Below are 24957 nucleotides of genomic sequence, written 5' to 3'. Positions count from 1 at the left end.
TGTGCTACTGAATGAATCACATAGCTTTCCTGTGTCTCTGAAGTGAGTTTTATGACACTGCCATAACTTTATTGACAGAAGACATACATAAAATATATATATTATACACACACTCATCTGTAAATACCTCACAATTTAAGTCCCTTAAAAAGACTGATGTCCCTTAAGTAATTCCAGTTGTGTTTTCCATGTGTATTCCTTGCCACTGAGGAAGCATTTTTGGTTTACTGTGTATGTACTGAGTGTCTGATCTATGCTTACTCCAAAAGACAGATTTGAAGGTTTTTTCAGAGTGACTATTCCTTGGTGGGAAGAGGAGACGCTTATTGTCTGTGAGCTACAGGAGGGAGTGGTAGGGAAAGGTGGTGTGTCTTACTCAAAATTAGTCGTTCCTTTGATCAGATGTGTCAATCCTGAAACATCAAAGCCTAAATAATCAAGAAAAACCTCATACTATTCAAACAATGCTTAATCCTTGCTGAAACATACCACTGTTCACACCTATTGATAAGCTGATCTGGTCGTTCCTTTATGTACACAGCCGTCAAAGTCCTTTGGGAAGAAATGGGTAGGGGAGAATCAGCAGCAGTTTGTGGTGCTGGCTGCCCCCCAGGGTGGAAGCCCTTCTGCTGTCTTGGCTACTGAAGGTAGGAATGAACTTTCAGTAAACGTGTCAGACACACAGAAACCAATGATCTGGTGTTTAGCACTTCTGGTTTAATCTGTTGTGAAGGTGGTAATGCAAGTTTTCATTCTATAAAAGCAAAATGAAGTCCTTTTAAAACAAGATGATGACTTTTTTTTTTCTCAGACTATCCCCAAGTGGGATCCAACAGGCTGGTCCTGGCAGCACTTTTGCCAGGAAACAAGGATCTGAGGCACCTCTTGTAAGGATGTCAGACCTTCTTAGCCAGAGAAATCACCATCTTCAGTGTTCAAATATCTAAAGGGAAAAGCAGTCTTATTATCTCCACGTTACTCAGCTAGGAAGTACAGTAATTTCAAGAATTATGTTTAAGAGTTCTGTTCAGCTGTGGGAATACAACATGCCAGTAACCATCAGGTCTGCTGCTGAACCAGATGACGGGGCAGGGCTGGATGGTGGCCACTGCATTTCCACAGTTACCTCACTGTTTAATGATTGTTTTGCTGCAACACGAGCCATGTTAGAAGGGAAAAGAAAGGTAGGGCCCTGCAAAAATAATTTGAGTCGTGGCTTCCTTATGAGGTGAAGGAGCTAGTTAAAGAAATTGTTAAGACCTGAGATGTGAATCTGCAGAAGGAACCAAGTGTTAAAGCAACCACACTGCTGCCTCCCTGGTGCCGGGGCAGCTCTGTGCAGATGGTGGGATCAGTGCTCTGCAGTGGCATGGGGGTTGTGCTCTGTAACACGACTCTGCTGCTGTGGAGAAGATGGAGACGGTGTATAAATCCATCAGAACAGCCTGAAAAGTTTCTTTAGAACCCCCATTGCCTTTTTTCAGGAGGGCCTACAAAAAGCTGCATTAGGTTGGGTTTTTTTCCCAGCAAAACTTGTGACTCATTCAAGCCCACGTGCTTTAATACTTCTGCAGATATAAAAGCATCAAATAATAGCCACAAAAGGAGGCTTTAATGAAAACATTCAGCTTTAATTACTGAAAGTGTCTTGAATGCAATATTATAATTGTACCTTGATTCTTCCAAGTGATTTACCTTCTTATAAAGGCATAATGGGGGAAGTAAACAGTGGTGCTAGCATATCCTTATTCAGGACTTGAAAAAGTCCTGAATCGTGAGTCTTGAAAGCAGACTTCAAATCAAAGTCTTCTGTTTACCTGATTCTCACTGATGCTGAGTATAGGCAAATTCTGATAAAATCAATCAGAGTTATCAGATCCAAATCTATTTATTGTTTGACCTGCAGGAAAGATAATGATGGGAAACTGACGTGAAAATTGTAACCCTAATTTTCAGGTGGAGGATGTTGGTGCAGCTCCCTTGCAGTGGAGTTCCAAGTGTGCAGTCAGTGGAGCCCTGCCAGTTTATACTGGCAGGCAATGGGGCTTCATTATCATCCCCAAATCTGTAGGAGTAATTCAGTAATCCAGGATTACTTTGACATTTTTTATGAGTTTAATAGACATTAATATTTGATTGACAACTTCAAATTGACATGTTAAAAGAAAAACGCTCAAACTAAAACCATCTGCATCAAATTACAGTGTAACTGTTGTAATTTTTGTCATTAATTGGTTATGAAAACCAGACTTGTAAGATAACTTCCTAAAACTTTTTTGTGTTCTTAACTTTTTCACCCTTTGGATAAGACAAATGGAAAGATCTTGGAGGTGGCAAGGTTCCTATACATCTACAGATGCACAACATACAGATCCTATTCTGATCTATTGTCATATATGTGTGTAGTGTTGTGCTGTAAATAACAGGCACTTGATTGAGACTGAAGTTAGTATATAGCGAGGATGTAGTTGTGTCTAACAGTCAATGCACTTATATTTGTCCTAATGAAAGCTAATAGACCTAAACAGCATCACTGTGTCCTAAAGGACATTTTATATGAGTTTGTAGTTAGGGACAAGCTGGGGTAACAGAACGGGGTAACAGAACATGTTTACTCAGTCCCCCAAATACTTCAGGTCCATCCAGTCTTTCTTGCATGTTTTTTGTCAAATTAGAGAGTTGTTCACTGTAGAATTTCATATTTTAGGGAATTAGCATAATGATTTTGAACGATGGAAGGTTTCTGTTTTGCCAATGTTAAAGTTCCAAAGAAAAAGTTACCCCTGGCAGGGGCTGTGAATAGCAAGTGGCATCCCAGGCCTCTTGCAAGATTTGTAGCAGTTCTGTTTAATGCTGTTTTCTGAAACTCACCAGGAGAATGTCTGTTGTGTAACACTTCACATTTGATACATTGTAAAACAATGTATCGTAGCTATCAGTAGAGAGAAGCAACATAAAAACACAGTCCTGAGATAGTCACCCTCATGCCTTGGAAAAGTCAAGAGTTTGCCTACTGGAAACAGGGAGTATTTTACATAACACATCACATACGAATAGGTCAAGTAGTTGCAGGAACCAGTATTACATATAAACATCTTCTGTTGCTGTTAAGTGTCTCACTGTAGATCTCAATAAAAAATAGGCATAAATCTTAGAGGGTGGGTTTTGCAGAGAAGCACTGCTGGAGAACCCTGGGGTGGCTGCAGCACTGAGGCTGCCAGCTGCCGACTTTGCTCCTGCAACGTTTTGTTCTGAACGTTTTCCTCTAAACTGCATGGGGGAGGGAAAAAAGAAATCAACACAGCAAACCTGGGTGAAAGTATTATCTATCCCACTTAACAATGCACACAAATGTTTTGAATATGTTTATCTGTTCTTTGTAGGGTGAAGAAACTAAAGCGCTGACTCTCGTCCTTCACCGTGACTCGGGCTCTCTTGGATTTAATATTATTGGTGGCCGACCATGCGTGGTATGTTAATTGTTAAAATATGTTTGCCCTTTCCAGTTGGGAAAAGCATGTAGGTCAACACTTAGAGGAAAAAATGCTGCTGACAAGCATTTGGTTCTCTTGGGATTCTTTCAGAGCAAATCTTACGCTCAGATTTGTATTGCATGTCTATTAAGTACGCTGTCTTTTCTCTCACAGCATGTTTATTCTTGCATGTAGTCACGGTTAGCAACGCTCATATTGGTGCAGCATCACTCCCAAAATGGTGAAACCCATGATATCCCTTTCTCAGACCATACTGCTTTGGAGATGTTGCATGGGTTCAGGGCCCACAGCTTTAGGCCCTTTAACAGTTCATTAAGAAAATGTTATTTACTCTCCTTTCCAGCAGAGATTAAGCAGCCCTCTGTGCAGGTGAAGGGATGTAACTTAAACAACCTACTTTTGAATTCTATGGTTTCAGCAGATGTTTCCTGCACCATACACTCACTAATGTATTTTTTCTGGATGCTTGTTGGCTGGAGCTGCTGCATATGACTTTAATTAGATCAAGGAGTGGATTATACCTTGTCCTAGTAATTTAGAAAGTATTCAGAACTACTTCTTGGCCGCTTGGAAATCTGACATTAATCACGATTTATTCCTAGTAAATTGGCTTGAAAGTTGGGGTTTTTTTATAGAGTTTTTCAATTTTCTTAGACGTTCTGCACTGGAAGAAGCTGGTGTCACAATACACAGGAATGGGAAAATACCTTGTTAGGTATGGGTTGTTTTTAAGCCCCCAGAGGAAGAGCTGTGCAATTAAAGAAAAAGGCACTGTTGTCTTGTGTTTGATCTGTAAGCAGGCTGCTGCCTCACTGGGTTTTACATTAAGAATAACTGAAATAACAGTTACTACTAAGCTGGCCTAAGTCAGAGGAAAATTCTTATCATGCATCTAATGTACCTAATGGGAGTCCATTCCTAGTATTTTAATCTTTCTAAGTGGGAGTATCAAGTGTTCTCATTAGCACAAAGTAATTAATTACCACAAAGTAATTCCATATGAAAAGATCAATAAGAATTTTTCTTTCAAATGACATGCAATGTTGTGACTTGGACAAGTTTTAGATGAGGGCAAAGTAGTTAGTTCAAGCTCAATAACATATTCCTCTTCTCATCCTTAAAGGACAATCAAGATGGTTCATCTAGCGAAGGGATTTTTGTATCCAAAATAGTTGACACGGGGCCTGCTGCTAAGGAAGGAGGGCTGCAGATTCATGACAGGATTATTGAGGTATGTGAATACACTATCCAGTCTCTTTTAATAGTGAGAATTCCATCTCGGGTCTTCAAATGACATGGTGTTTAGTGTGGGTTTAGGAGAAATGTACCATGGTAAACAGTGCCAAGAAGACATGTCTGTTAAAATACGCTTGACTTGATTCAGTGCTGACCTTCATGGCTCTAGGTATAGTTCTTACCTAAATATAGAAAGCAGATTATGGATGGTATGTGCGTGTCCTGACTTTCTGAGGAGCTAGCATCTCTCTGGTATGCTCTGATATTTCTTTTTAAAGCTATTGGAAACTTGTAAGTTATTTAGTTGAAACCATATGTGAAATACCTGTGGTGTAAACCATGATTTAATTCTCCTTAGCATTTAAGAGCAAGTTTTGAACAATTAGGGGGAAAAAAAGGGCTCTGCAATTTCTGTATGGTTTATTGTAACCCTCTCTAAGTAACTCCCTTTATGTTTCTTGTAAGTGCTTACATTACTCAGATTGCAGTCTGAATTTCTTCTCATTTTGCTGAAGTCTTGACCTCAATAAAAAGTCCTTCCTGTGACAGAGGTGGTTGCTTGGAATGTTTCTCGCAATTTGCAGTGAGCAAATTTCTTTTTGGGGGCAGGAAAGAGAGCAAAAGGTTAGTTTTCATGAAACAAAACGCAGCTGATTGTGAGTCAGTTCCCATTGTTTAGCATTTTACAGTTAAGAAAAAGTCTTCTTCAATGTCTTATTTTTGTAGGATCAGAAACTTTGAGAGCCTATTGTTCAAAAAGATAAGTGCAGTGTTTGTTGCCAAGGATATCATGGGACAGCCAGTTTCTCTAAGTAATGGAATTCCATTGCTCTTATGTTTTGCAAATGAGCAATAAACAGCTGTTAAGGATTTTCTGTTGGCAGGAGACAATGTGTATTTGCTATTTTCTGTACTGTTATGGTAAATTGTATTCACAATTCAGTAAGGATAGCAAATATTAATTAATTTCCTTCATATGGGAGGGAATGGAGCCACAGTAGCAGAACTATAAAAAGATAAGAAGCTGAGCTGTGAAATGATCCAGAGTTGCTTAAACTATATATATGATGTAACATAATTGCAAAAAGGTCTGGACAATTTAGTGAGAACTATGCAGTTTTGTTTGAACTGAAAGTTTTCCCATTAGCCTGTGTTTCCCCAAAGCATATTTGAAAAGCTGACATCCGTTTCTGAAGTAGTGCATAGCCACATAAACCAAACAACTGTATGAAAGCCAAAACTTTGGAAAATGAAATACCCCAAAGTTAGGAAATGTCCTGGTCTCTATGAGCTGGGTTCAGTCCCTGTGAGTGCGAGGGCTGGAACTTGCCTGTGACTACGGTTACACAGCATTTACCTGTGGAACTCACCCTCTGTCATGGCACAGAGGAGACACAGCCAGCCAGCCTCCATAGGCTCTGAAGCTTCTGCTCTCCTTTCTGCTTTTTTTTCTTTTTTTCACTTTTTTTACCCCCTTCTTACTGCTCCATTTCTTCACAAGTTTAGCATTTGGCAATGTTAGCACGGGCCAGGCTGAGCAACTAAATACCATTAAACTGGACACACACTAAGAACCTGACAAGAACACAGAGGAAAACAGGCTGGGTGAGATTTCCTGCTGTCTTTCTTGGCTGTGTCTACTCCCTGAATGGAGTCTTGCTTATGTGAGCTGTGTTTGTGCAGGGCCTTTTCCACAGTTCAAGTTACATTTTCACATTCTGAGGAAAGCCCCAGAATAAAGCCACCAGAGAGGTTTGTTGTATTTATAACACACCAAGAGTAGCAAGAGCCTATGGGTTGACATACATCGACAACTCTTGTGCTGACCACAAACTCATATTCACTCTTATCTAAATACATACAAAATGCTGGTAACTTTTAGCACATTGTTCCCAATAGTTGAGTCTGTGTGCCTCCACATCAGCATCTCAGGTTGGATTAGGAGCATCCCATTGAAGCGGGTCTCTGAACAGTGTCTAGCTAATGGGGTCTGATTCCCATTGTGGATTAGCCTCCATGTGTGCTAACTGGATTTTTTTCAAGATAAAATTAATTAGTTTAATGCACCTCAGCCTCTACAGGCCTCTAGTTCACAGAACTAAACTTGAGGACTCTAATACAGAGCATTCAAAATACATGTAGTTTACATCAGTTTAATTCTATGCCATTTCTTTTTAATGTGCTATCTCTAACCCCAGTTTGGGTTAAGGAAAAAAAGGGGATACACCCTGTATCAAAGCACATGTGAGGTCTGTCATACTAATATCCAGTTACCTTGGAGAACTGAAATATCCAGTAAATTATCAAGATGTAAATTAGGTGATGTCCAGTAACAGTGTCCTTCTAGAGGTGCTTTCTTAATCACCTTCACACTGCCAAAGTTTCAGTTTGGCAGTTTGACTGAGAAACCATTTACAGATGTAGCTGTAACTGGCAGGACACAACTGGATGACTCAGATGGAGCTTGGCATAGACAGCAGAGCATCCTAGTGAGTCACATCTCTTTCTAAAGCATGAAAGATGCTAACTTAACTATCTAGAACTGAACTTAGCGATCTAGAACTTCTTTGACTTGTTAATTCAATAATAAGATTTTATGGGTCACCAGCATGACTTTAAATAGACTCTTTCACAAAGAACTCGTATTGCAATATAAGCTGCTGAGCACAACATCTCCAGAATTAACTCCAGCATCCATCACAGAGAATCTACAATAAAGTAGAACATAAATAATTTTATTTCCTTTTGGAAAATGTTCCTTTGCCTTGGACCTTCCAATGGATGCATTCTGGAACACATAAGAGTGCCATTTGTCATTTTCAGAGCTATCACAACATTTCTAATTCCTGAGCAGGTATTAGGTAGTGTAAAATCCAGTCACATGCACAGTACTGTTCATACCTGATAACAAATGCATTGTTGTATTGATATTTGCTTGCAAGTTCTATCTCTTGATAAACTGATACAGAGATAAAGCTTGAATTTTGTCAGTGATAATTTTTATGTGCATTTCCATGCTTAATTTTGATTAGGATTTCCTGCTCTATGTCTTTTAGATGGTTAAATGCAAAGAAGCTAATCAGGCTTAAGAACTGTCTGAGATTTCCTGTAATGTTTTGGCCCTCTGTATATCATTATCATAACTAATGCCATTGTGAGCTACATGTTGCATGGTCTGTGCTACTCAGTCTTCAAAGAACCATGTAACAAATGCAGAGAAATATCTTTTTTCCCTTGTATTTTGTTTTAGAGAATCTTATGATATTTAGATTTAGAATCTGATATTTAGTGCTTACTTAGGACTATGAAGATCATCTTATGGCTATTAACTGCTAATAATTTCCCCTCTCTGTTTAATAATATTATCCTTATTTTGCACACAGGTAATGTGAAATACACAGGGAAATAACAGAGGCTGTTGTCAGATAAGGGTTGAAGACTTGGGTCTTGGCCTGTTTGTAACTGTTCTATGTAAACCAATGCTTCTTAACTATATCTGTTTTCAGATCTTTCACAATTACTTCAGAAGTGAGGATGTAACAATACTAGGAGATTTTCTCTCTGGTGTGACAACATGTTTTTCATGCAGTTCTGTATGTTCAAAGCAAGCAGCTGATTTAATGCAGTACGTGTGATTTACTGAGTTATTGTTAAGATGTTCCATAGCAAATTGCCCTGTTAAAAACATGCTGAAACTATTGATGTTTATGCAAAGGAATGACTGTTCTCATAGATTTCATTTTTGTCAGGGTAACAAAATGGTCCTAATTTCCTCTCTTAACAGAAGTTGGTTCAAGGCTCAGCCATGAATGCCTCCTCTACACAGCTGCTTGGCATTTCTTAAGACAAAATTAGATTGTCATAGTTTTTATTTTTAAGCACATCAGCTCTGAAAGATTATAAATTAAATATGGCATTCTCTTCTCACTAACTAGCAGACTTATTTGTTTAGCTTTGGGACAGCTTAGAAAGAAGGAAGCTTTAGAAATGCTGACTGCTTAGCACCTTAAAAAGTTTTATGCACAATTAAGGTACTGTTGAGGTTGTGTGAACTGTCACAGCTCCACAGAAACCTTGAGGATTTATACCACCTGGGACTTGCCTGGTGTTTCACGCTGCTCACAGGAAGGATCATTGGTTTAGGAGCTGAGAACACGTCTTAGTGCTTTTGATTGATTTTCCCCAAAGCACACTCATTTGCTACAAATTATAGGCTGCTTTTCTATTATGTGGATTTCTTCACTGATTACACATAAGAACAATGAAACTTTTTAGCAAATCTTCTACTGTATATGTTCAAACAAAGTTTGCAGTTTGATGTAGGTTCCCTGTTTACCCTGCAGTAAATGTGCTGTTTGGGCAGAGCCATGTCTGGCTTACCTGAGGTGGCTAAGTGGCTTTCAGTAAAATTAGTTTGGTAGCTGTGTTAACAACATTGCCTCTGAAAAGTCAAATCAGCACAGAGAAAATGCATCAGCCAAGCAAGAAGAGCAAGAAAGGATGCTCTAGCAGGCATGTGGCATACCTTTTCCTGTCAGTCACACATACGTGCTAAGATCTGCTGTTGAGGCAAGGAGAGCTTTAAATTGAGTGGATGAATAAATGAAGCAACATTTCATGTGGTCTGCTGGTGCGTGATGGGGTCTAGTTTTTCCACAAGACTGAGTCTCCAGGCTGAAAGGGTTCAGTGTGTTGCCAGTTTGGCTTTCTTGTCAGTACACAGTTGTCCCTACCCTGTGTGCCCTGTTCACTTATCACTGCTTGCACACAAGCTCACGGGAGACTCCCACAAATAATCAGTGAATAAAATCATTGAGAAATATTGCACATGGCCTTCAATTTCTCATTTGCCTTTTAAAATCATGCCAGCTTTAGTAGGATAAGCCTAAGCCTAAAGCTACTTGGAGGAAACTTACTGCTGAACTAGCTGAAATCCAACAAGCATACAAGCTAAACAGAATTTTTTCATTGTCATAACTGGAAGAGTTCAGCTCTGCAAACAAGATTTACTGTGCAGCTACATACACTTAGGAATTAATTTTCTAGGAGAAACCATTTTCAAACAGTGACTTAAAATTGGCTGTTCAAGTTCCTGCCAGGACATGCAAGCACATTGGGGTATTTGTGGAGAGTGAACACAACGGGGCAGTGAGTGCAGCTATAGCAGAGTCAGCTGTTTTTAGAGTTTATACTCCTAGAAAACTTTCCAAGCCCTTTGTCCGTATCTGTTAATGGTATCTTACGAAGCAGCATCATGCCCGTGCTAAAATGTAGATCCCACAGCTTGGTCAAAAGGGAATAATAATAACTTTAAAAGGAAAATGTAAATGAAAACAGGCAGCTTTGGTTATCACTGCATTTTTTCCTGTCATAAATTTAGTTGCCTGATTTCATACCAGCACTGCAGTCTGAGCTGTGGCAGGGAAGTGGGGAAGCAGAGGGATGAGACAGAGCAGAAAGAGAAGAAATGAAAGAGGTACAGCAGGGTTTTTACACTAAATACAGGACTCTTGCCCATCCCACAAACAAAACAAAACAAAGAAATTGTATGGGATGAAAATATTTAGATTGCAAAGAATGCAAGCAGTGTTGTTTCTAGAATGATGGACATACAGTCTGCCTCTGCACTAAGTGACTGCAGAGCTCAAGCTATAAGAACATTTCATGCTGCAACTTATGAAAAGGTCCTGTGTGACTTCCTCTCAAATTTCCACACCATCTTATTCTTTCTTCTTTTTAATAGAAGCCTACAGCATGTTGACCCTAAGCATAATGTGGATATTTTGAATCTGTGGAGGCTTAGAATATTTCTCTCAAGGGCACGCTAAATGAAAAAGAGGTAATTAAATTATCCCAAAAAGGCCTCTAAACTGAGGAGTAGATCCGTCATGGGTAACACTTCTTAAATTAATGGGATTACGGTGTCTGAGTTCCTTCTCCCCCTACACACAGCCCTGTACCCTGCACTTCCCTCTGCTCTTGCTTTCCTTGCTAACAGTCTGCTTGAAAACAACCTGGCATCAGCCTTTAGCTAGTGTAAAATCTCTCCTGTAAAACTTTCTAGTGCTCACAAACAGGCAGCACGACAACTGTGCGCACATCAGAGAAGATAATTGCCACTACTGGGACTGGGAGGAGTGCCATTATTGAAAGGTGCTGCAGTTATATTTGTGAAGAAGCCACCTCTTAGCAGTATAAATCTTTAGCTCAACCTGGAAGACAAATGCTGCTGGAGTGTCTTAAAGCACACCAAGGGCACTCAGGGACTCCTTGTGCAGTTTTGCCCTGTTCACACTGGGTTTGAGGGAGACAGAACCGTTTCATTGTAAGCTTTTGTCCTTGTTCATCACGCATATATGGGGAGTGGCTGCAGCTAAAAGGACATGGGGGAAAAAACCTAGAGCCTGTTGTTGGAATCAGCCTCATCTGGAGGCTTGTCCAGCAGTGGGTCTTTTCTCCAAGCCCCAGGAGACTACATCTGCACCTACCTGCCAGTGGTTCCCAGAGCTGCTTGGCTTTCCACAGTATTTGTTTCATCTGTGACTTGGCTGCTGTGCTTGATCACTTCACCAGCAGTTTCTCCTGACAGCCCCATTCTCCTTTTACCCTGGGAATAACCTAAAATCCCTATTCCTCTCACATGCTGCTGCTCTCTACAGACAGCTGTACCCCATGGAAGCCCCTTGACACCTCTGCTACGTGGAAATGGTTGTGGAGTGTGGAAGCCAGGGCTGCTCTACAGTTGGGGCGAGTTGGGAAGTAGCATCCACAGCCCTTGCAGAAAAGTTAAGTAGTGTTGATGATTGTGTTGGAACTATACAGCTAAACAGGAAATTGCTCTTGAGAACAAGGAGAAGTGATTAAGAGGAATGCACTTTTCAGGTTGGATTCTCTTGCATCAAGCTTCTCATGACTATAGCAATGGAAAACATGAATTCTACTCGAAGCATGACTGTTAAAAACAGCAAAAGTCACAGATTATGTAGCATATGCCCTGCCTCCCAAAGTTTTTTGTCTTTAGTGTGGTTATTAACTTGTTTGATACCACAAGTAACAGGACCTGGAAAGGAAATGCAAACTGCCTTGATAATTTCCAGTCCTGTCGAGTCTCACATGAAACAGGAGTCTCACTCAGTTAACTCACAGACTGCATGATCACAGAGCTCATGAAATACCTCATCCATCCTCCCTCAGCTGTGTTTACCATTTTCTGATAAACCTATACATGCTAATGATCTCGATCAGTCTTGCTAATGACTTTGCCAAGCTTTTCCATGCCGAGGCAAAGAGAGGTTGTTCCCTCCTTGGAATGGCATTGCGGGAAGGTTGGCCTGTGCTTGGGAACAAACCTGGTGTGTCACCTTGTGGGCTACAGGATCTTCATGATCCTGCAGATAGGCCTATGGCCATTTGTGCAACTTGTGATAAAGAGAAAATACAAACCAGCTGAGAAGCCTAGATTTTGGGTTTATGAATTATACCTCTTTCAAAGAAGTGAAAAGTAGCTGCTTCATATTCTCTGTAGCTAATCAGAGGGAAATGTGTCAGACTCCAACAAACACTTTTTTTAAAAAGGATGCATAAAGAGCATGTAACAATGGGGCAATTTAATCTTCTTTTCACATGTGGTATGGTTGCTTGCACTTTGAATCATCTCCTGTTCAGTTTTCCACATGTGAAGCCAAACCACTATGATTAACTGTTAGATTTTATTTTTAGGGTTTCCAACGTGGTGAGACTATTTAGAGAAAACACATAGAATGTCCTGTCAAGTATTGTCACACATTTTGTTTGTATCATAGTAATTGAGCAATCATGCACAATCATCCTTAATGTAGTACATGTGGTACATTTCCACGTCAGTTGCACCGAAAGATATGCATAAAGCGCAAATTAACTGACAAAAAGAGCAAGCTCAGACCACTGCTACCCCAAAGACACTGGAGTAAAACTTGTGTGACTTTATATTTGGAATTAAAAATGGAATTTGTTCAGCAAATGTGAAAAATACTGGATATGTGAGAATGACCAAATCTTCCTAGGGATCCTGAATCCTGATCCTGCAGCTCAAACCTGATTTGTTCTGGTGGTGGGCTGTTTCTTCAGAACAAGAGCATCACATGCAGACTTGCTTGCTACCAGTGCCTTGCTTCAGCTTTCTTCATAAACACTCCCCTCACAAAATACAGAATTAGAAATGAAACCCTGGAATCTGTTCTAGTAAGAAGTATATAATACATAATCACTTCTGATTAGTGGTATTTGTAGTTTTTAAGACAAATAAGGCCTTACTGCCTAATTAGAAGTTGATCAGATTTACTGTATCTAGTGCCATTATTGCTGTACAGCTTGATTCATATTCTCTCTTACATAAGGCTTTTTCCTTTGCCCAATTAATTCTCTATACCATTAAAAATTGGAAGCTGTTCACAGTTAACTGCAGTTCTGTGCTTTAAACACAAAGAGGTGACAACTTATAAACACTATGAAATGATTTCCAACATTGTTGGCTGCTTTTCTGCTCTATAGGTGATATTTTGGTAAATGTTAAAACAATGTAACTTTACTGTTTTATATTCCACTACAAAGTGCAACTGCAGGGCTTTGTAAGTTTATAAACTCAAATAGGAGTGGTACTGGGCTGACAATAACAGTAGTTGAGGCTATTTTGCTTCAGCACTGGGTCTTTTAAATGAGAATTGAAGTTGTTGCTTTTAAGATCTCATTATTCAGTTTAGTGTCCAAAGTAAATCTCTATTGTTAGCTTTCATGTAATGGTGTCAAGCTTTTCAAGAAGCTTCTAGCTGTAAAGTCTTACATCTGTAAAGGGAAGTTGTCCCTGAGGGTGGATTTTGTTAAAGCTTGGGTGGGAGAATAATACCCGAAGAAAGGAAAGATGGGAATTTGTGATGAGTGGAAGGAGGAGTGGTACAAACCCACCATGTGGGTAAATCACTAGATGGTAGAAAGACACATCTCATCCCTTTTGTACATGGCAGAAGACATTCCTTTTGTGAGGACTAGGTGGTTACTGTGCCCTGGGCCACACAAATCCCAAAGAGTGCAAATGGTGCAAACATCTGCAACTTAAATTATGCATTAGATGTACCTCAGTTGTATGAAGGCCGTTGAAAAAGAGTCAAGAATATGGAAGACAGTATCTTGTGGTGGTGCAAGCCTCCTGAAACCTGGTGTTTGAATAATCTTTTTAAGAAACTACATTAATTTGCAGTCTCTCTTGTAGGATTTAACCTGTAGACCTCAGGAACACTACATCCTACAGCAGCTTCTTTTTATGTCCCATTTTAGCCTGACACAGTTATCCATAATCCCAGTCTAGTATCCACAGCTTAATTATATGCTCCCTTTGACAGAAGTACAGAATTAATTGATTAAACTGAGATTAGAAGACATAGGAAGAGTCATGACGGGTCTCTTCAGCATAGAGAATTTTATGTGGAAGTACTTGCTTTTATTCTTTACTTTTTGCCGTCATCCACATAACTTTGAAGCATTCAAAAGCATGCAACCCTGAAAGTGACAGCTTTGGTGACCAAACTTGGCTCAGGATCCCATTTCATTTATAGCTTTTCAAAGACACGAGCCACAGGTGCTCAGGTCCTGTAAAGCATCACAAGGATAATGGTAATTTTGAAACTCCATCTTCAAGTTTAACAAAGAGAATAAAGTCATTGAATGTTTTACAGGATCACCAAACAGCTGAGGTTGGAGAGGACCTCTGGAGTCATCTAGTCCCACTCTGTTCACAGCAGGACAACTGAAGCCTGTAGCCCAGGGCTATGTTTCTTCCTTTGGTGAAAAGCACATACACGTTGTCTATGTCAATAGTCCTTTTGGGCCATGGAGTTGAGCATTAATTTTAGCTGAGAACAAGTGAATAGTCTGATATTAAAAGTCTTTTCCAACTGTAACGATTCTATGATTCATATATATACATATGTTTGATTGTTTGGATGAAGACGAGAAAAATAACAGCAATAGGAAGGAAGAGTGAAAACGAGTCCTGAATCATTTGGGAGGAAAAGAAAAGAGTCTCTTTAGTGCTGTTTTTTCTTCTCTCTCAGTTCTGCAGACTTCCCAGCTCAGGAAGATTTAGTTTATTTCTTAAAAGGTCTTGCTTATAAAGCAGACCTTTCTCTGACTCCAGCCAGCTCTAATAAAAATTAGCAGTAACTTTAGCAGCTGCCATACCACATGACTGCTTGGAATTGCATAACTTCTTTTTCCTCCTAAAGAAACACACACACAGAGATCATCTGATCTCCACCCTTGGAACCTTCTCTACAGTGTATTTCTCTAACCTTATTTCCAAACAAAAATCCTTTTCTTCTTTTAACAATCCTCTCTAAGACCAAAATCTGACTGTAAGGAGTCCTGGGCTGCAGGTAGAGCTTTCCTGACTTCAGTGAATAGAGTGCTTATTTTTAACTTTTGCTAGTTCAAACTCTGTTATTCTTTGTCAATAAGAAGCCATGTCCTGGACAACAAATAGTATTTAAGATAATCAGGTAAGTATTTTGTAGCTCAAATGGGGGAGAGGGAGATTAGGGTGTATAATATTTCTGAGACTATGGTCTTGGATGGAGATACAATGTGGTTTGACAAGGAGAAGGTCCTGGTGAGAAAGAAAAGACTCCAATGGCTACACCACATGTAAATTGAACACAGACTGTTGGCTCAGACCAGGTCTCATTTTATTCACTGGAAAGCCCAGAGTATCCAACCTGATCTGCAAACACAGTGCAGCTGAAAGTTTAATTTGCTCTTCTTGTGTGGCATGTGGAGATGCATCATTGTTTTCTGGATAATTGGTTTTCCCTCTAGCAAAAATGTTCTTCCATAATACTGCTGATGCAGAGCAAGTACCACTTTGTGTAACAAACAAAGTTGGGATCTATGTGTTAGCAGATGGCTTGTTGTTTAACATGAAGATGCAGTCCAACCTGTTGAATTACGTGTGGCTGAGGGCATGGCTTTAAACCACAGCCCAGAACAGCCTGGCTGCTGGGACAGGTACAGCAGTGCAGTTATGTTACCATTGTACAATTACTTCCCTTTTACCACAGTTCTCACACAAACTTTTAAGCACTTTTTTAAAAGGTAAATGTTTTAGGAACATCTGTAGGTGTGTAAATCTCTACTATGTGTGGAAGTTTATTATCATTTGCCAAAACCTAAGAACAAATAGCCCCCTTTCTATACAGTGCTTTTTTTCTGATGCTAATTTCTTGCAAGGAAAAAAGAGAATCTTTGTTTAATGAGAGCTCCCACTGACTGCATATTTATTTGTATCTCCCTTGTAGTTCATTCAGAATCAAGGCTAACACTTACTGCAAGTCTTAAAGAAATCTCACATGGATAGTTAGGAAGGTTTCTTCATCATTCTGTGTTCTTTGAAAAAAAAAAACAACTGTGTATCAAACTCTTTAATGCTTCGTTTATCCCAAACCTAAACAAACACAAGTCAGGTAACAATAACATCGCTGAATATGAAACACTGTTAAAGTCATGAGCATAGCTTCACAAAAGCAAGCCCTGGCAGATGCTCTTCTCAGGGGCATCCTCACCAGCTTACACCAAGGTAGGTTCCCTTAGGAGAGTTGAGGCAATTGTCTTAACCACAGGCTTGAAATAAAATGTTACATTATGTAATTTTTGTTTTGCATTCTCTGCTTCTCTGTGCTAGTAATACTTTCCTTTTCCTGCCAGCTTGTCAAGAATCCCTGCCTCTCATTTCAGAATAAAAGGTCTGGCACCTCTTGTGCGGTAGGCTGAAGACAAGCTGGCCTCTCACAGCCTGCTCTGAGCAGTGCTAAGCATCAAACAATTTGGATCATGGAGCAATGAACTGTCTTCAGATGCAGTTACAGTTCAGAAGTGTCCTGCTAGCAACTCTTGTTTTAATTTAAAAGTTCACACAGCCAGCTCTCCGATTCCTTCCTGTGTTTGAAGGAGCCAGTACATACCGATGCTTTATTTTTTTTAATATAACCTTTCACTTCTTTCCCTTCATTTTGGTCTCTCTTTGCTCTCAGGCAGTTTCCTTTGCAGACAGGGAGCTGCTGACTGTTTCTATTACAAACCTTTCTCTAGCAAGAACATTCCTCTGCTGTTAATTAAAGTGTTCTTTCTATTCTAGATTTAGCAAAAAGAAAGTTTGTCTGCTCCCTTTGTGTATTTCTTGTTGCAGAAGGCATTTGCAGACATGCAGAGCAGCTGACTTGAGAAGCAAGTAATAAACACAGGAATGAGCAAGGGTGTCAAAGACAGCAATAGATAATGTATTAGCCTCTTGCCAGGTCTAGCAAATCTCCAAGCTTTATAGACTATTAAAGTCTACTTTCACTGTGCATTTCTGTTTTCCCAGCTTGCGTTCCCAAGACACTCTGCTGTTCCTTCAGACATCCAAACTCATTAACGAGAAACATTTTAGTAAGGCATCTCAAGCAGAAATAGCTTCGAAGGAGTTAGGAGATGCTGTGCGGTTTCTTTCAGAACAAAATGAAATTCACAGATAAGCTAAGGGAAAGTAGTGTGTCTGCCAGTCCTTTGGATCTGAGTGATACTAGTCTCTTGCTTTTGAATCCCGTGTTACAATTTGAATAGGTTTATAGAACAAAGGAATCAAAACCCCACAGTCAGAACTACGATGATACACTAGTCACTAACTCTGTCCCTTTTATCCTGAAAAATAACTTAGCCTAAAAACAGTTTGCTTTCCATTGGTTTATTCCATAGCCTAAGGTTCTGTTTAATATGAACAAGGATTGTAGAGTCTAGCCCTTAATACTCGTTTGTGTCTGATTGCAATCATTTAATTCCCCTCCTTTAGAGATCTTTTGAAAAAAAAACTAAGCCCAAAAGCTTTTAACTACTTAGAAAGTGTTTTTTGCAGTTTCAGAAAGAAATGCAATTATCATGGCTGCTTAATTAAAGTGAGTTGTCAATGGAGCGATAAACCATGGTAGAATTTACTTATCCTTGTACAAGAATGCAAATTAAGGCCATAAATGGAGGTCTTGGGAAAGGTCTTGACCGCTTTTTGCCACCAGACTAATAATCACACTCAGTCATTCATATTCTCAGGCAATCAGATGATGCACATCATCCTAAGCAGGAAAAACAGGACTATGGAAATAAGTGTAAATGGAACATTCTAAAAGAGTAAATGTATCTAATCTATCCTTGAGTAGTTCAACAACGTGGTATCTGCAAACCACATTTCAAACCAAACAAGGCCTTTCTTAAAAGAAATTGTCTTTGACTAAGCAAAGAGCCAAGAATAGGAGGATGGTATTTAAAAAGCTGCTAAAAATGGAAAGACAGATCCTGACCTTCAGTAATGAGCATAGTGTCCAATTAATTTGAGACCTGTGAGGGCAAAATTCTTGGCTAGCTAAAGTCAGCAGCGAAGATTTCACTGAGTTTATGAGAACCGATGGCCACATTTGTAAAATCTTTTGTAATCTAATGATAAACCATACCTTTAGAACTATTTATTTTAACTATTGTTGTAAACTCCATGTAAGCCTTTTGTATGATCTGTAGGTGAGCTGAAATCCCTAGAGATAAAGGTGCCCCTAATGAAAGTAGCGCTATCGTAAGCTGTCTGTTACAGGGGAGAAGAAAGCCTGAAGACATAAAATATATTTGGTAATGCCTAAGTAAGTATGGAATTTGTTTTACTAAAGCCTAAGGGACTTCTCATCTGCTTAAAGTATTGTGCATTGGGAAAAGAAAGACTGTGGTCTCAGGTACTTCTCATGACTCTGTAAGCATGTGAAAATACCCCCCCAAATGGTATATCCCCTGATCTATGAGACACACAAGTTCATTTTGTGTTTCCTTTCAGTATGTAAGATCCAAAGGATCCAAATTATGGGATTTCACATCTGAGAAGAATTTAACCAATGGTGGATTTTTATTTCAATCTGCCACTTCATAACCACACACTTCTTGTAAGCTGCTTGACTTTTACTTTCTTCACTTTGTAACATCCAGATTAGCAGCTGGTTTTGTTCTCCCGACACACTGCATTTTTGACACAGATAGTGAGCCACCTTATCCGATGTTACTGTTGCAGATTACCACGAGTTTTCTGAGACAATGAAATGTGACATTAACTTTCTGTTCTAAAATGGAAAAAAATGTGGCCTTTTTTTTCCTTTCTAGAATATTCCTATCATTTTTTTGTTACAAAGTACTCATTTCCTACTCCTTAAATTTCAATTACTACCATTAATTGCAGAGTAGATACAGGCTTGGAACCTGAAGTAATGACACTGCAACTGAAACACATTGGCTTACACCACTCCTTGTGATTTAAAGAGACATCATCCTTTGCACTGATGTCAAGCATCCACATTATGTAAAGTTACTATTCTTCTCTGAAAGCAAGTTTTTGGGGAGTCATGATCTAACTAAATTTATTCTATACAAATTGTAGCTCAAGGTCAATTCTAAAGCTACAGTTTCTCGTTGTTGTTCTCTCCTGGCCATTACTTTGTCTATCATTTAAATAGCCATTAGATTAAAGTATACAATTATATCAAAACACATAGCATTTTAGGCATTAAGAGCACCAAGTGTATCTCAATCACAAATGGGCCTGACTTTTGTTTTGCTTTATCCTTTACTATGTCAGATGGAGGATTTCCTACCGTTGTTTGTGAAAAGAAAGCTGGGGCTGGAGTTAGAAAGGAAAGCATAAAACTGATTGCCTGATGGTTTAATGTTACAGACCACCTACTCTGAGAAGGCAGAGAGTTTGAGTCAAATTGAGATTCTAAAGAAGGAAAAAGCCATAAACCAGCAACAAATAAATAGATAAAACTCAGTGGAAAATTAGAAGAACAATAAGGTATGATTCCATTTTGTTAGAAGTTTGGTGCTTGGAATAGCTTTACACATAAGGAAATATAAAAGCAAAAGGAGCCACTTAGGGGAAAGACATTAGACAGATGCTTAAAGACTTCCTAGGCAGACCTCGTATAATTTAACACACTTAAACACTTGGTTATAGAAGTTATGTATATTCAAATGTTTTACCTAATTCTTTTATTGTACAGTTACAATAGAAGAAAATTACGTGTAAACATGCAAGAAAAGAAAGAAAACATGCATATCTCAGTGAGAGGCTTTTTGAGAAAGGAAAGTATGAAGCAAGATGTATTTTTAGTTCTTCTGACTTCAACAAGCAATTTGTCTAGGAAGGATTTTGGATAAACTCTGGAAGTTCACGACAAACACAAGATGTACCTTTCACTGCACGTGATTCTTTGAAAAAGTACTTCTAGTCTTCCCTGTAAGACACATCTTTAAGTCTAGAAGTCAGGTACGCACTAAATATTTATAGGAAGTTCTGTAATAGTATCAAACAAGCACGGAGAGATTAACAGAAATGGAACAAACTCATGCAGAGAGGTAAGAATTGGAGCTCTGAAACTGAAGACATCAGTGCAAACACGTAGGGAGATATGCTAATACACGTAAAGACAAGAACTGCAAATACATCAGGGACCTGATCACTGAACTGAGAGAAGATTTTTGCAGGTACTGTTGTTACAGGCAGATGAGTGAAAGGCAGCTGATGTGCTGTTGAAAGGAATGAAATTGAAATACGCTTTTGGCTGAAGGATTTACCTGACTTTATTTACAATCACTGTTAAATAAATCTGTTTACTTTGGGGCATTGTGCAGTATGTTGTATACATATCTGGTTAATTCCTCTGTACCATCATCCTTTAACTTCATTGTCTGTGAGCATTTTGAACAGTTCCAGAGGAGTTTTCTCAAAAGAGGAGAATCTGCAAAACTACAGATTGTTGTGGACTGCTGAACTCTGAGCAGAGCACTATCACAACTAGTTTAGGGCATTTAATTTAGTGGAAATAAGACATTTAAATGATAAAGAAATTTAAAAGCTGTCAACTGAAGTTTGAATTCACTCAGAATATTTTCCACAGACAATAGCTACACGTCACTGCTGTTTGTCTGTCTGTTCAGCTTCCATGATAACACTGTACAGGGGGATAAAATGTCTTATTCCCAAACACATTTATCTTAGTCTCAGTCACTTGGGAACCCAACAGCACAAGTACACAAGGCCAACCACATACATCCTTGTTTGTGTAAAAGCCAGATCCTACGTGCTGCAAGTCAGCAAAAAGCAAGAGAGTCTTTTTGCTTTGGTAAACCTGAGAGATGTAATTTGTGGGTGTGATCTCTTATTTTGGGGTACGTCTGAATTGATCTGTTGTTTGATGGGAGAACAGCTGCAGAGGAGATGAGGGAGGTTTCAAGGAGAAATTGATTCTTCTTCAAGATGTAACAGAATATTCTCTTGGCAAACACGTGTTCCTGTAGTGGCTGTTTCCTACCAACAGAATCAGCTATCAGCCTGTAAAGGCCAATAGGTTCAGCGAAGCAAAGTGGTACCTGATGCATTTTAACAGGTGTCAGGGCAAACTTTCTCACTTCACACACTTAAACCAAAGTAAGATTTCAGTTATAAATGGAAATGGCCATTTTCCTTTCCTATCAGTAAAGGAAGAATTCCACATGAGCAGCTGCCAGGCCATTGCAAAGGCTGACACTGACTTTCATTTCCAGGTGGGGAGTGTTATTGTTGTGAAAGCCCCTTTTAGAGACCCCTTTCACAGAGCTCTGGGATGTGGAAAGACACTGGAAGCTATTTTGAATCCTCACAACAGGTGGTTAGAGTCAAACTGCAGTGCATAAAAGTTGTAGTCTTTCCAAGATTTTCATTTTAGCTGCATGAATTATTTCTTACTCTGTGTCAGTAAGTTGTGCTCATAACTTTTACATGCTTTTTATAATAAGCAGTTGGGCGAGTGTTCTTTCTGTTCTCTCTGCTTCAAAATGCATATGAGCAAACAAATACCTAATTTAATATGCAGTAGCAGTACAATAACCAGATGTCTTGTTTGTGCTTTAAAGTGTTTTTGTTCAACCTCACAGACAAAAGTTCTTTCCACTTTAAAGATGTTCAGCTTGTGCTTTCACAGTTAAAAGATTCTTAACAACAGAGCAGGATGAGCCATCATGTCATGCAGCTACAGCCTGTTACCAAGGTTTACATGAACTTTATCCTTGCACTGAGTCAGTATCAAATTTTTCACAGCCTGATGTGATACTCTATGATTTTTAAGATCTGCTCCCACATCTGTTGTCTTTATTGTTCCTTTGAATGGGAACAGATTTGGGCCCTAAGATCCAGTAAGACCACAACATTTGCCTAAAAATGCCTCTCAGCTCAGCAGTATTACGAATGGAAATGCTTCAGATCATTTCTTAAGCATAACAAATAGGCATTGGAACTCTTTGCATGTGAAGGTTTCATGGCTCTCTTTTGCAGTGTCCACTGTTAGTTTTGAAACCATCACAGAGTCTGAAATCCTTATCAAAGAAAGAGTTGCACTTATTTATATAAGTAACCATTCACATAGCAATGCAGTCAGCATGGAGTTGTACTGACACTATTTCTTCCCATAGTATGAAGCAAAAGTACTAAGGAAAATAAACATTAGTAATAACAAGACCTACTAAAACTAATTTCACATGATTACTATCAAAATTAGCTGAGTGGCATGAAAGGAACAGAACAGACTTTAGCAACAGAAGGTAAATAACACAGTGTTTTACATAAGCATCAAATAATTGACAGTTTTACAAGTGACTTCTTATTTCCAACAACTGTTGCTTTAGGATGAAAAGCATTTGCTCTTTCCATTTCTGGCTTTCATATCCTCGGAATGGCTCATGACTGGAAGATGTGCTAAGAAACTCTGGCTTTGTGTTAATGCCACTTGGGCCTCTGAAAACTTATTTACTTACTCAGCTATCATAGTAGAACACAAAGGTTTATTTAAGTAGCTCACCAGAAACAAAATGAGGCTGTCCATTAAGGTAGGGGCTCATATCAGCTTCAGTGGGCTTATTTCACCCATCATAATGAAACAGCACTGTTATTTTTTGTGCTTCCACTGGAGAGGGTATACACCTTTTGCCCTGCTTAACCTCTAATCCACAGTGTAAGATTTACATGAGATCTGAGGCTGTGGCTCTTCTTTTATTGCTATTATTCCAGTAGTGCCTGGGAACCCTCATGGAAATTGAATCCCCATTGACAGTAGTGCCTGTCTCAAACATGCAGTATAAATACACAAAAATGTAGGAGGATAGAGTCAAGAGGGATTGTATCATAATCATCAGGGAACTAGGGCACAGAAGCTTAATTTAGCCAAGTTCGTGGCTAAGCCAGGTGTGAAACCCCAACCTTTTAGTCCATGGAGTTAGTTAAGCACAAAGGCAGCCTACGAGGCTGGATAAACCCAGACAACTGTAATCCTCAGCTCTGAGCTGTTTTAGTGCTGCTCCTCACTCTTACATATGGATGGAAATTTGTGGTAACTTCACAATGCCTTTGTCTAGACAAAGATTTAGATAGATAATACTAAACATTTAACATGTGAAACATTTTAAAGAAGGGTTAACAAAGATTAGGGAAGCATCACTTCCATTGTGACCAACTAAGCCTATATTAAGGTAAATAGCATGCCTGCACTGGGTGTTTTTGGTCATGCTAGAACAGACCAGCTAAGGAGTCCAAACAGAGTTTGGAAAGTGGAGTTTTGGCAGTAGCATGAACTGATGGAAAAATGATCCAATAGCAAATTGGTCAAAATTCTACTTCATTAATGAATAATAAAATTCTCTGGGGGATTTTACTAATCTTTCAAATATAAATCAGTTACCTTGAGACTAAAAAAATCATGAGAAGTATGAGACGAAATAGGAATATTTTCACAAGTCCTGAAAACAAACACTTCCATTGATAAAAGGCTCCCTAAGCCATAGCTGCAACCCCTGCAGTTACAAACCAGATGGAGAAGGGATGCCTACAGTTTCACAGGAAGCATCTGTAACAGTGGGAATGGCTGCTTAAAACCCTCATTTTAATAAAAAATGTTTTACCCATGAATTCTGTACTCCACTACAGCTGCCTATATTGGACTCTTAACAGCAGTTAATAATGCTTATTTTTTAAAGAGCAGCAAAATGAGAATTAGTTTACAGATTGAGAAAGCATTTACTCTTTGTGTACCTGTGACTCCCAGAGGGAGATTTGGGTGTTCAAGGAATGTAGGGTGGGGTACTTTGTGCCTTCCCTTTAGCCCATACTAGTAAGATTAACCCCCAATTACTGTTTCTGCTGCCATTTTTAGTGATTTGGTATCAGCAGCTACAGACTCTTCCGAGATAAGACAAGGGCATGTAAGCTCTGAAGGGGTCTCATTCTGGTGCAGGACTATATCAGTCTGGCAGCTGTTGCATTGATTGAAAAGGTATGCTGACAGTTCAGGGCAAGCTTCAACAAATGGCACTAGCTTCTGAAAAATGTACCTCTAACAGAGCTGCCCCCAGAAGACTGTTTATTTAAGGATTTCAGTGTTGTTATGCCTGACATTTGTGTTGAAACCTGAGTTTTTACAGTGTGAAATGAAATAACATTCTTTTTTTTTCCCCAGAAAAATCTGTTTGGGGATGTATAATAAACACTAAACCGTGACCCAGTAAGGACCTGGTGGCATATGTCATCTATAGCACTGACACATCAGTGCTGGTTTTAACCAAAGATAGCACACTTACTGAATAGGCATTATTTATACTGCAGAAAATGGCAGAGTGATGATAGCTAAAGTGCAGACAGATGACTCCTGGACCTGAAGCTCATGACTAGTGCCCACATTTTGGGATAATAATGCTGGTTCTGAAGAGCAGAAAATGTGAGATCTAGACCACATGCCTAACAAGTGTGGGAGTCGTTAAGACAGTAAAACTCTGAGGCCATCTCAGTGCTATACATGTAATAGTGATTTTTCAAACTCAGAAGAAACCATTATTGCAGGTGAAGTTTCCCATGAGCCATATTCTCCATTACCTCGTCCCTTAATGTGGTTGTTTTATTTAATGTGTAAAGCACCATTGTTCTCACTGGTAAGTATTTCACACAGTAGTTTAAATATGACTGCACAGGGTACAGGGAAAGAGAGCCTGTGTAGCTAGAATTTTGTGCAGAGAGAAGCTACTCATTGATGTCCCACTTTTTGCCCCTGAAAGCTCTGCTCACTTCGTGCTCTTGTCTCCCCACCAAATCCCCATGAGTTACACTCAGGCTGATTTG

The 24957-nt window shown here is 39.2% G+C and overlaps 1 protein-coding gene across 1 annotated transcript in view; it reads left to right on the top strand.

Moving 5' to 3' along the window:
- PDZRN3 (PDZ domain containing ring finger 3) overlaps positions 1–24957 on the top strand; it is a 135333-nt gene that overhangs the window by 3303 nt on the left and 107073 nt on the right. The window contains exons 2-3 of the mRNA XM_062008193.1: positions 3384–3470; positions 4618–4725. Coding sequence (XP_061864177.1) covers positions 3384–3470; positions 4618–4725 — 195 coding nt within the window. The remainder of the gene's footprint in view (positions 1–3383; positions 3471–4617; positions 4726–24957) is intronic.

The sequence above is a fragment of the Colius striatus genome, chromosome 15, assembly GCF_028858725.1.
Source record: "Colius striatus isolate bColStr4 chromosome 15, bColStr4.1.hap1, whole genome shotgun sequence".
NCBI lineage: Eukaryota > Metazoa > Chordata > Aves > Coliiformes > Coliidae > Colius > Colius striatus.
Note: the sequence above shows the minus strand (reverse complement) of the source record. Positions and strands in the feature narration are given on the sequence as shown.